The sequence below is a fragment of the Paroedura picta genome, chromosome 13 (genome assembly GCF_049243985.1).
Source record: "Paroedura picta isolate Pp20150507F chromosome 13, Ppicta_v3.0, whole genome shotgun sequence".
NCBI lineage: Eukaryota > Metazoa > Chordata > Lepidosauria > Squamata > Gekkonidae > Paroedura > Paroedura picta.
Window position 1 is genome coordinate 38,193,157 of NC_135381.1, and position 12,860 is coordinate 38,206,016.

General features: G+C 45.2%; 1 protein-coding gene across 1 annotated transcript; it reads right to left on the minus strand.

The window, feature by feature from the left end:
- Positions 1 to 2,647: 2,647 nt before the first annotated feature.
- Positions 2,648 to 9,471, minus strand: LOC143822937 (TLR adapter interacting with SLC15A4 on the lysosome-like). The gene is made up of 2 exons (XM_077308652.1): positions 9,285 to 9,471; positions 2,648 to 6,398 (listed from the first exon to the last, which is right to left on the minus strand). Exon 2 carries the CDS (start codon positions 6,174 to 6,176, stop codon positions 5,289 to 5,291), a length of 888 nt encoding a protein of 295 aa, XP_077164767.1. The 5' UTR covers positions 6,177 to 6,398; positions 9,285 to 9,471; the 3' UTR covers positions 2,648 to 5,288.
- Positions 9,472 to 12,860: the final 3,389 nt, after the last annotated feature.

Genomic DNA, 12,860 nt, shown 5'->3' on the forward strand with positions numbered 1-12,860 from the left:
AGACAGTGGAGCTAGTTTCTATTGCCAATTAGCAATGGCATCGCTTGGCATATTCTGATTCTTTGCCTGTCTTCATCAGAAAGTAGAATTTCCAAATGTGTCCGGACCCCCTGCTGGATTATGGGACTTTATGGATGCTTGGCTTTATTGTTTTACTTCCTCCAAACAAATGCCGAACATTAATGATTTTTCTATTATTGTTGTTGTTGTTGTTGTTGTTGTTGTTATTGTTATTGTTGTTTTTATTTTATTTATATCCCACCTCCCCCCAAAGGCTCGAGGTGGCTCTAACAAGTCTGATTGCATGATGTGTCCAAAATAAGTGTGCTTTAGCCGTAATATCTTGCCTTCTAATGACATGGTTGGTTTGCTTCTCTCTAAAACTAACTTTTGCTCTATGTGCTCTGCAGACAAAGATGGAGAAGTTCTATACAGTCAGTAAAAACAAGATCAGGAGCCGATTGTGGTTCTGACCATCAACTTCTTGTTGCAAAATTTAGGCTTAAATTGAAGAAAGTAGGGGAAAGCACTAGGCCACTCTGGTATGAACTAAATCATATCTCTGGCGAATATACAGTAGAGGTGACAAATAGATTTAAGGAATTAGATCTGATAAACAGAGTGCCTGAAGAACTATGGACGGAGGTTCGCAACATTGTACAAGAGGTAGCAACTAAAACCATCCCAAAGAAAAAGAAAGGCAAGAAAGCAAAATGGCTGTCTGAGGAAGATTTACAAATAGCTGAGGAGAGAAGGGAAGTGAAAGGCAAAGAAGAAAGAGAAAGATACACCCAACTGAATGCGGAATTCAGAGAATAGCTAGAAGAGATAAGAATGCCTTCTTGAATGAACAGTGCAAACAAAGAGAAGAAAACAATAGAATGGGGAGGACCAGAGATCTTTTCAAGAAAATTGGAGATATGAAGAGACCGTTTCATGCAAAGATGGGCATGATAAAGGACCAAAATGGTAGGGACCTCACAGAAGCAGAAAAGATGAAAAAAGGTGGAAAATTATACAGAAGAACTATATAAGAGCGAGCTTAACATCCCTGATAAACACAATGAGGTAGTCACTGACCTGGAGCCAGACATCCGGGAATGTGAAGTCAAATGGGCCTTAAGAAGTCTGAGCAACCATAAAGCTAGTGGAGGTGACAACATTCCAGTTGAACTATTCAGAATCTTAAAAAACAGTGCAGTAAAAGTGCTACACTCAATATGCCAGGAAATTTGGAAAACTCAACTGTGGCCACAGGATTGGAAAAGGTCAGTTTACATTCCAATCCCAAAGAAGGGCAATGCCAAAGAATCTCCCACGGGCTTCTTCTTGAACACCGTTGACCTCCTTCTCCTCCTCCTCACCTTGCCTATTTAACTTGTATGCGGAGCACATCATGAGAAAGGCGGGCTTAGATGAGTCACAAATTGGGATCAAGATTGCAGGGAGAAATATCAACAACCTCAGATATGCAGATGATACCACTCTAATGGCAGAAAGCGAAGAGGAACTAAAGAGCCTCTTGATGTGGGTGAAGGAGCACAGTGTAAAAGTTGGCTTGAAACTCAACATCAAGAAAACGAAGATCATGGCATCCAGCCCTCTCATTTCCTGGCAAATAGATGGGGAAGAAATGGAAGTAGTGACTGATTTTATTTTCCTGGGCTCCAAGATCACTGCAGATGGAGACTGCAGCAAAGAAATTAAAAGACGCTTGCTCCTGGGGAGGAAAGCTATGGCAAATCTAGACAACATCCTAAAAAGCAGAGACATCACCCTGCCAACAAAAGTGCGTCTAGTCAAGGCTATGGTCTTCCCAGTTGCAATGTATGGTTGTGAAAGTTGGACCATAAGGAAGGCCGAGCGTCAAAGAATTGAGGCTTTTGAACTCTGGTGCTGGAGAAGACTCTTGCGAGTCCCTTGGATTGCAAGGCGAACAAACTGGTCAGTCCTAGAGGAGATCAGCCTGGACTGCTCCTTAGAAGGCCAGATCCTGAAGATGAAACTCAAATACTTTGGCCACATCATGAGAAGAAAGGACTCCCTGAAGAAGAGCCTAATGCTGGGAGCGATTGAGGGCAAAAGAAGAAGGGGATGACAGAGAATGAGGTGGTGATATCTTAGAGTGCTTTTAATACTCAATATTTTAAAAATCTGGATTGAGAAAGCAGGCTGTTTTGAATCTAGCCTCTGCTCTGTGGTAGAGAACCCCTGATTGGCCAAAGCTGGTCATTTGACAAGCTTGCCTTAAAGGGGAAGCCCCTAATTTCTCTCAACTTCTGTCGGTCTTGGATTTTTCCCCTCCTCTGCCTTCTTTGATCCTCTCCCCCCCCCCTTCAAGAAAAGAAAGAAAGAGGCTTGGCTCCCCCCACCTTCTGAACTGCCCTAACCAAGTGCAGAACACTTTTCTCTTTCAATGGGGGGGGGGGGGGAGGAGGACCCGAGTTCAAATCGATCTGATTTCAACAGGATTGACAATGGAATAAACAAAGTAAGTGTAGACTCTGCCCAGGTCAAAATCAAATCAGTAATCATTTGTTCTTGTTGTCTGCTGCCCTCTTGTGGTACAAAACCACAATCACAATGTGCAAGGGAAATTCTGGTGGGTAGTAGCCCCATTGGTCTGAAGCAATAGAACAGAGGTACCTCTAAGACCAACACAGTTTTATCCAGGACAGAAGCTTTCATGTGCATACACACTTCCTCAGATACAATTTAAGCAGTACTACCAGCCCCTACACATAGGTAAGAGGGTGAGCAGTAATTTAACATACAATACAGTGAAAATGTTTAAGAGATTCCAGAACAAAACAAGCTTAGTTGTTTGCATTTAATTCCAGTGAAGGAAATAAACATGTCAAAATGTGTTATGTGCAAGGAAGATTCAGGTTGGTAACCAATGCGGGCCAATCTGTTCAAATTGCACTCTGGCAATGAGGGCCCATAAGTTCAAATTGCATGTAGACAATTTACTCCCTACCTGATTGGCCACCTCAGAAATATTTCCCCAATATGAGATGACCCTCAGCCATGAATGGCCCAACATGGTACTTTAGCCCCAATCAGGAGGGAGTCTTCAGCCAAGAAGGGCTAATAAGAAACCAGCTCCCCACCTCCAAGTTCCTGCTGGTTTCAGAGGTTTGCTGGGTGGAAGAGAAGGCAGAACATGTCCTGCTGCGAGTATATTGCCCTGGCCTCCTGGAATCTTTCAACTCAGAGGAAATGTGAGGGAAGGAGCAAGCTGCCTCCTGAGGGGAGGGGAGGAGAGGAGGAAGCTGCCTCTTTATGCCTTCTGGAGGGTCTTTAATGTCCATCTGAAATACTGCAAAAGGCAGTAGTGAACCTACCGGGGCTGTCATCTGACCAGATCTTTCATTTCTCTAGCTTACTCCCTGAGATCAATCTTCTGTTATTTTTAGTTAGAAACAAAAGTTTCCATTTTAAGAAGTTAATTTAGCATAGAAATGACAGCCTCTTTTTTTCCAGCTTTGGAGTTAATGAGACGTTCCTTTTCACACGGTTGTTCCGAGGCCCATTTCTCGTTTTTGAAAGCCTTTCCCCTTTCATATATCGATATCAATCAAAGGTCTATTTCCTCATTGTTGTCTAGTCAGCAAGGCTACTGCGAAAAGGGTACCTCAATGCAGAACACTTCTGCATTAAGCTCCTAGAAACGGACAGGAAATCCGTGCAGAATTCGAGTCAGTCCTGATATGGAGCCGAGGCATCAAAAATCAGGTCAGTGCAGCTTACAATCACCTTCCCTTTCCTCTCCCCACAACAGGCACCACAGTAGGGAGAACGTGTGGGTGCGCGCACGCTATATCAATGAATCCCCCCAAAAAGTTATTCTGGTCAGTGAGTGCTTTACTAATATTAGGTTTTTAGACAGGAAGGGATATATTTACAAGACCATCCAAACGTGTGAAAGCCCAATGTTGCAAACACTAATTGAGACTTAAAAAAAAAAAAACTGGTTAAAGTCATCAGCAGCAGGGGATTTTCCATCAGGATCACCAGACTCCTGATATTTAGCTTTGCAAATGATGAAACCCACAGCACGTTTCCCCTATAGGAGTAGAAGGCCCTAGAAATCATTCCCAAACAGAATATGTTGGGCTGCATGCAAGGGGCCCGTCTGCCTTTGGAAAGGGTACTCTACTCCCAGAAGGGCTGGTTTCTGCATCTTGTGACAGACTGTTGCATGAGAAAAAGGAAACTTGATCTGAAGATGATGTTTTGCTTCCCCTGGATCTTGTCAGACAGCTTGCAAAAGTTTGCAGAATAGCAATAGCAGCTATTTCCCTCCACTTACTCTCCCCCCACCCCCAACCTCATCTTGGATTGAATCCCTCTTGTAGAATTTCATCTGGTTTGCGTTGAGCAACTATTTCCATTGGATAATATGAAGTCACAGTGGGGAGGCCGTCCGCAGAGTTCTTCCACTTCGACCCCCTAATCTAGTGCCCGTTGTATTCCTGAATGCAACAGGCTTGGCCCCTAGTAACTAAATAAATCTCTGCAGAGATCAAAAACAGATTTTGCATGACCAGGTTACAATGGCCAGATATTTGCAACCACATATTTGAAGGTCAGCAATTGATCAATTCCTGGTTTTGCTGAAAGTCCACTAAGGCAAACAAACACCATGTTCAAGCAAAATCTACTCTACCCTTCATTAACAGAGCTACAGTATATTGTACATTATTGCATCCTCCCTAGAGTCCTGCAAAGTAGGCTAAGCTGACAGATAGAGGCTGGCCATTGCCACTCAATGAGTTCCATGGTTGAACAGCGATTTAAATCCAGGCCTCTCGGGAACTGGTCTCACACTCTCACCTGGGGGTCATCAAGATGGTGCCCGTAGCTGCCACGTGCCCACCAACACCCTTCCTGGTGCCCACCAAGCGATTTTCAAAAGTAGATGCGGCCAGTAAAGTTCTGATTGGTCACTGGAGATCTCAGAGAGGCTGCTAGATTCCCAAGAGACATAGTTGGGCATACAGGAGAAAATATTTTTAAACAATACATTTGTATTCAAATGCATCCAGCTACAGTCAGAGTTATGCACAAGCTCCCAGACATTTTTTGCAATTCGCTCCCTCTTATGACAGGCGTTTTGTGACTGTACCCACCACCCTGTGCGAGATTTCTAAAGGGGCCTGCTGGCTCAAAAAGGCCGGAGACCTCTGCTCTAACCATTACATAAAGCACTGGCTCAATTCAGTCTTTTTTGTAAGCCAGTATTTCAGTCCTGGGGCATGCTGCATCACAGCGGGGTTCATTTTTCAAGGCAATCCAGAGATTTGTAGATTAGGAGTGCTGCACTCACAGCTGTTCCCACGACTGGTATCTGGCAAGCCAAGCAGACCTCGAGAATGGAAGAGAGTTTTCTTGGCATTTGTTGATTCCCCCTGTTGGTCACAGGGCTGCTGATCCGTCACCTCACCGGTGTGACTCAGCAGATTTGTGGTCAGGACATGCGTGATGGAATTGCACCTGGTCAACTTGTCATCCAGAAACTGCTTATAGAGTTCCCGGACCTTTTTTTCCATGTAGTTGTTGATCACCGAGTTGGAAAGAGGCTGCCTGTGAAGAGTTATGCTCCGTTCCCCAGCTTCATCGCTGGCCCAGGGTTTTCCAGCCTTGCCTTGGTGCAAAGGCTCCATGAGAGGCGACTGGCCCAATGGGAGGTCTTCTGAGAACAGGACGGGACCCATGATTGGTTCATCGTCCGTTTGGTCCATGATACAACCCGAATCACACCTATGGTCAGCGATGTGATCTCCTCCAATGTACAGATCAGGGTACTGCTGATAAAGACTTTGATTTGACCAAGACCTATACAAATCCAACTCTTTTTCACAGTGTGGCTCCCTTCTGGGTATACACAGAGGGGCTGACTGAGCAGCCAAAAGAGGATTATTGCGATATCCTTTTGCAGGGGATTGCTGTGCAGAACATTCCAGGGGAACGTCATTATCAACAGCCGTCCGGCAGGACTCTGGGTTCTTCTTAGCCACGTGTTTTTTGTGCTTGGTACGGACATTGCTGTTGGCGTCCATGAGCGGGCTCTGCCAGTCGCCTTCTCCAGCTCCTTTCAGTTCCTGGCATTTGTAGGATCTGTTTAGCCCATCTTTGTATGCAACCCCGGTTAAGAGGCTTTCTGCCAGCATCGCAGTTGAGGGACAGAGACTACCTAACTGAGACTGGACAGGAGATTCCTGGGAAAAATTCCCAAAGTCATTTCAGAAAAGGAAAGGACATCCTCATTTCCATCCTTCTCCCCAGTGTCCCATACAGTCGTGTTGTATTCCTGGGTGGGCCGGGATAAATCAACACAATCCGTAGGAGGCCACCTCTAATAATTGATGTCACGGGACTGAGATTACAGCAGTCTGGAAAAAAAGCACAAAGTATTAGACAAGATATGTTAACCCATGAAGAAAATCATATTTCATATGTAGAAGATGATGCAGCAGGATGAGACATACAACAATTGGAAAATGTCATTTCACACAGTGATCATTCTGTTATAATATAGCCCTGTTAGATTAAAACTACTCTCCAGAGTATTTCTGTTTTGCCCATTCTTTGGCCAAATAATAGAAGCGTGGGAGTCTCCCGGAAAGGCTGGCCAACCACCAGGGGGTAACTGGTGATATCCTGGGAGGGACCGCCTCCCTGCCTATGCCCCTCAAATTGCTCTACGCTCCACCACCACCCACCGGCTGCTGGTCCCTGGCCCTAAAGAAGCCCTCCTGGCCCAGACCAGGGCCAGAGCCTTCTCTGTCCTGGCCCCCACCTGATAGAATGAGCTCCCGGAGGACATCAGGGCCCTGACAGAGCTAAAACAGTTCCGCAGGGCCTGCAAAAGGGAGCTCCTCCGCCAGGCATTTGGTTGAGGCCAGGCATAACCAACAACATCTGAAGGGCCCCTGACCCCTCCCTCCCAGAACTCTATCAATGCACTCTGCTCCTGGACCTGTTTGCACTGTTACAATTATCAGTTAGTAGTATTAATGTTATGATCATTTATATGTTATGGATTGTTTCTTGTTAACTGTCCTGAACCTCCGGGGAGGGCGGTATCTCTAAACCTAAACCTAAACCTAAACCTAAATACAAATACAAATACAAATACAAATAGGGTTGTTGTCCTCCAGGTGGGGGTTGGACATCTCAACACCATTACAATCAATCTCCAGGTGATAAAGATCAATTCAACTGGTGGAAACGGCTGCTTGGGATAGTGGTTTGTATGGCATTTATACCCACTAGTAGCAAGGCCCTTGTAACAATGGCTCTAGGAAACCGGGTCAAGGTGAACGGAAGGGAATGCAGTCGGCAGACACGCCAAGGCAGCCAGCCTTAGGGGTTGGGGGGAAAGTCCACACTTCTGGACATTAGGAGGCCTGGCTTGGCTCCATGTCACTGACTCCATGCCTGAATCTGCCCAGAGATCAGTTCCTCTGGAGAAAATGGCTGCTTGGGAGGGGTGCTCTGGGGCATTGCACCCTTGTGAGGAGCTACTCCCATTCTCTCAGTTTGATAGAATCATAGAGTTGGAAGGGGCCAACAAGGCCATCTAGTCCAACCCCCTGCTCAACACAGGATCAGCCCTAAGCATCCTAAAGCATCCAAGAAGGTTTCTGTGAATGACCTCTGCACTCCTCCTCAGGAGGAGGGAAGAGGAATCCAGAAATCCAAGAATGGGAGGAGGGAAGAATCACCCCTATCCCCTACAGCAGTAAGTGCCTTGTCACGAATGAGTGAAGCAGGGGGGGTGTTCCAGCCCTTGCATGCACACACACGCACACACAAATGCATACACACATAGAGAGACTCCTAAGTATAAATATACGTTGATGGGGTCTGAGCTGACAGTAACTGACCAAGAGAGAGATCTTAAAGTCATGGCAGATGACTCCCTGGAGATGTCGACTCCAATAAAAAAGACAAATGCTACACTGGGAATTATTAGGAAAGGGAATGAAAACATATCAGTCCGTATCATTATACTCCTGTATAAATCTATGGTGCAGCCTCATTTGGAATACTGTGTACAGTTCTGGCCACAATAGATATTACAGCACTGGAAAAGGTGCAGAAAAGGGAAACTAAATTGGTTATGGGGGTGGAACACCTTCCCTATGAAGAAGAAGAAGTTTAGGGTTCGTTAGCTTGGAGAAATGAGGATTCAGGGGGTGACGTGATGGAGGTTTACATTATGCATGGGAAAGAGAAGGCAGAGAAAGTTATACTTGTCTCTCTCACAATACAAGGTTTTGCAGGCACTCGATAAAATGAATGAACAGTAGGTTTAGAAAAGATAATACTTCTTCACACAGAGAGTAACTAACACAGAGAATTCACTGCCACAAGAAGCTTCAAGCATAGACAGCTTCGAGATTGAATCCACCTATGAAGCAGAGGACTTTCAGTAGCTATAGATGGAACCCTTAATCTGAAGCAGTGATATTGTGTAGTTTTCTTGGTGGTTTGGGAAGGTGGAAGGTCTTCTGGAGTTCTGGCCCCAGTGGTGGCACTCCTGATGGCACCTGGGTTTTGGCCACTGTGTGACACAGTGTTGGACTGGACATTCTTATGTGCTGTTTCCTCCAGAGTTTGCTTGTTTTAGGAGGGGAACCTCTGTACCAAGTACTTTCCCCAGTCACAAAAACTTTGTAGGGTTGCTAGATCCAGGTTGTGAAATACTTGGAGATTCGGGGAGTGGAGCCTAGGGAGGTTGGTGGTGGGGGCAAGGAGGCACATAAGCAGTGTATAATACCATAGAATCTGCCCTCCAAACCGCCATTTTCTCCAGGGGGAACTGATCTCTGTAGCGTAGGTCAGCTGCTGCTCCTGGAGTGCCCTAGGCTCCACCTGGACGGTTGGTAAATTTACCTGAAAAAAGATCTGCTCAACAGGGGCAAGAGATTTAAGGCATTTAAGTGCCTCGAACTCTTCCTTAGACCAAGAACTCCATACATAACAGTGGGAATATATAGCAAAAATTAATTCAGTTACATTAGTAAACTGTGTCACACATCCAAATATAGCCATATGAAAATTCCTAGCCAAAACTATATATTCCCACTGTCATGTAGGGAGTTCTTAGTCTGAGGAAGAGTGCCTGCAGACCAACACGGCTACTCATCGGAATATATACAAACCTGTGAGCCCCACTCTTTCCTCTTTGGATTCCAACCTGTGTAAATTTCAATAGAACAAAAGTTTAAAGATTTCTGGAATAAGTTATGAGAAATATTCACAAGACCTACCTAGCAAATGGCCAGCCGTTACGTGCTCCGTAAATCTGCTACGAAAACGCTCGTATACCCCACAAAGCAGAGGATTCCTTTGTCTTGATGTTCATCCGGACTTTCCAGGCATGCACTGGCTTTGTGTCGCAAGCTAAGTGGCGTGCCTTTTATACATTCAATACAGAAGTAATGTGGACCAGTTTCCACCGACCCACCACTGAAAAGAGGATATGACATTTTTAGTAATGTTAAGCAATGAATGATGCAAATGATAATATGTTTCCACATTGGTGGTTTCATAATTGTGGGAAAACGGGAAGCACCTAGCAAAAAAAAAAGTGCATGCTCAGGAAGTTTTGCCAGTCCCATCCTGTGGATCACTAGGCCCAAATCCCCACTCCCTGCAGTCTCTGGGGGCTATGAATTTGTGACTGAGGAGGGCTGGGGAGGGGGGGCTGCCACTGCAGATCCCCTTCCGTCCCTCTGGCAGCAGCTCTTTCAAGATGCAGACACCCTGCCCACTGCAAGCCCTTCTGAGCACTACCCTTTGCCACTTTTTGGGAACGTGAGGGGGGCCACTTGCTATCTCCAGGGTGGTATGCCTGGGCAAGGCTGGCTGTTCTGTGAGGGGGCAGGCCGTTGTGAATTGCTTGCATTTGGCAGGAGGTTGGACTAAATGACCCTGGAGGTCCCTTCCAACTCTATGATTCTATGATCATGATTGGGAAAAGGATCTATTGCTAAGAGCAGGCTACTTATAGGTTTTACTGCCAGACCCCCTTCCCGCCTTTGATTTTCGAATTCCTGCCATTTACACGTCTCATTGCTGACTTTTTATCTTCTTTTTTAAATTTTTATTAATACAGAAAAAGTTACATGCAAATTACAGAACAACAAATAAATATAAGAAGAGAGAAAAATAGTAAGAGAGGAAAAAAATAAAATAAAAATAAGTATCATGTGATTTTAGAAAGACTTCCAACTCTACTGACAAAGAAAAAAAAATTCTTAACCTTTTCTTCCCGTATATGCAACTTGTGTTGCATCACAATATCAAATATCTATGAAATATAGAGCCATCCTTAATATTTATAATGATATCTTTGTTTTGAATTTTTTTTTCAATATACATTTCCCATTGCTTGCATTCTATGTCAGAGTCTAAAGCAGGGGTTGTCAAACTGCGGCCCTCCAGATGTTCGTGGACTACAATTCCCAGAAGCCCCTGCCAGCATTTGCTGGCAGAGGCTTCTGGGAATTGTAGTCCATGGACATCTGGAGGGCCACAGTTTGACTACCCCTGGTCTAAAGTATAGTTGCTGACTTTTATCTTCAAAAGGGCAGTCAGGATAAAAGGAAACTAGAGGTTTTACACCAGGAACTCAGAAAATTCTAAAGCATCAAAGACACAGCAAGCATCCTGCAGCTAATTTTCCTAGGAACAGGCAACAGGCTGGCTAAGGCACCAACAGGAGGGAGGGAGGGAAGGGGTAGGGATCTTGCATATTCTAACAACAACAAACCTGTGATGTAGATTAAGCTGAGGATGTGGGATTGGCCCCAGATAAGTCAGCAAGCTTCCATGGCAGAGGGAAGGTTTGAAATGGGGTCTCCTCGTTCCTAGCCCTACACTTGATACTCCACCAAGGAACATCCTTATGTCATCCATCTTTCTCCTGACGAAGGCAGGATCCAGGGCAAAGAGCAACGATAAACACAATTCAAAGAGAATCATCTATGAAAAGCATAGATGGGGAACGGTGCCACAGAATCCGCCCTCCCAAGCATCCATTTCCTCCAGTAGAACTGAGCTCTATAGCCTGGAGATTAGTTGTAATTCCAGGGGATTCCCTGGTCCCACCTGGAAGGCACCACCCGTACGTAAATACAAGCTTCCTTGCCCCCCCCCATTTCAAAAGGAATTCTATGAGGATATGGTCACTTCCCTCTAGGGTCCCCACCTCCTTCACCCCATCCACCAACTCTTGCCTGTTGGTTAGTATTAAGTTCAGTATGGCTGAACCTCTTGTGGGTTCATCTACCATTTGATAGATTGAATTGTCAGCCAGGCAGGTTAAAAAGTTGCATGACTGAGGATGTTTCGCAGAATTTGCTTCCCAGCACACATCTGGGAAATTGAAGTCACCCATGATGACAAGGGTGGATATTTTCCCAAGCTGCTCAAAAAGTGCAGCATCCACATCCTCTCGTTGGTCAGGGGGTCGGTAGCAGACACCAACCAACATACTGTTTGTTTTCCCCTTGCTAATTTTCACCCAGATGCTTTCCACTGGAGGTATACTCTCCTTCACTAGAATTTCCTGACAGGTAAGCCCTTTCCTGACATACAGTGCCACTCCTCCACCTCTTTGATCTATTCTGTTTTTTCTGAACAGTTCATATCCATCCACTATTACATTCCAGTCATGAGAATCATTCCACCAAGTTTCCGTGATGCCTACTAGATCATACCTTTCCATCAGCATGAGAAGTTCCAGCTCTTCCTTCTTATTGCCCATGCTTCGGGCATTAGTATAAAGGCATCTGAATCCTTTTACTTTTGGTTCCCTATGAGCTGGCCTTCCTGGTTGGGCTGCCTATGTTGAACGTCTCCTTCCCCTTGTGGCTTCAGTTTAAAGCTCTCCTGATGAATCTCCCCAGGTTCCTGCCAAACACATTCTTCCCCAACTTTGACAAGTGCAGTCCATCAGGTGCTAGTAGGCCTTCCTCAAGAAAGCCTATCCCATGGTCCCAGAAACCAAATCCCTCCTGCCGGCACCAACTATGCAGCCACTGATTCACCTCCATTATCTTCCTCTCCCGACGCATTCCTCTTCCCTTGACAGGCAGGATTGAAGAGAATACCACTTGTGCCCCCATTTGCTTGAACTTCTTCCCTAGATCTTGATAGTCTGTTTTAATAGGAGCAAAGGTATTCACGGACATGTCATTCCAGGAGAGCTCTAATCCCCATCTGGAGGCTGGTCACACTGTGAGGGTCTGAGAATAATGGTGTTATAATATAAAGGGCAGTAAATGAATAAAATAAGCTAATTGAATAAATTCAATCTGCCAGTCTCTCCAGATTCTCACAAAAGAACATTTTGCGTCTGCCTGGGTGTGCACACCATGGAAAAGCTAATTTGTCCAGCAATAAAGAGTGAAAACAGGGTAGCAAGTAGATGCCCCAGACCAGCAAAATACAAGAAACATGATAGAACCTGGACAGAGCCTTTGCAAGATCCACTGGTTGCAAGAGGTGACACAGAAGTGCTTAACATTTGCTGGCTCTTGCCCAAGTTCTGTTGCAAAATTTGTTTTACAGAGCAATTCTAGATATAAACACAAAGTTATCAGAGTTCATGTGGGTGGGAACTGTGCACACAAACACGATGACTGAGATCCTTTAGACGTTGATTCAGCGACTTCCCTTTTCCAAGTCCCAGTTAATTCGGATACAAGATAGAACCTTGGAGGCCATGCATATCTAAGGGACTATCCCAATTTGCCCATGAAGGACCTTAAGATTGTCCAGTAACAACATGTTGGTGGTTCCCATCCTGAATAAAGTACCATCTGACCTCGGCCCGGGCC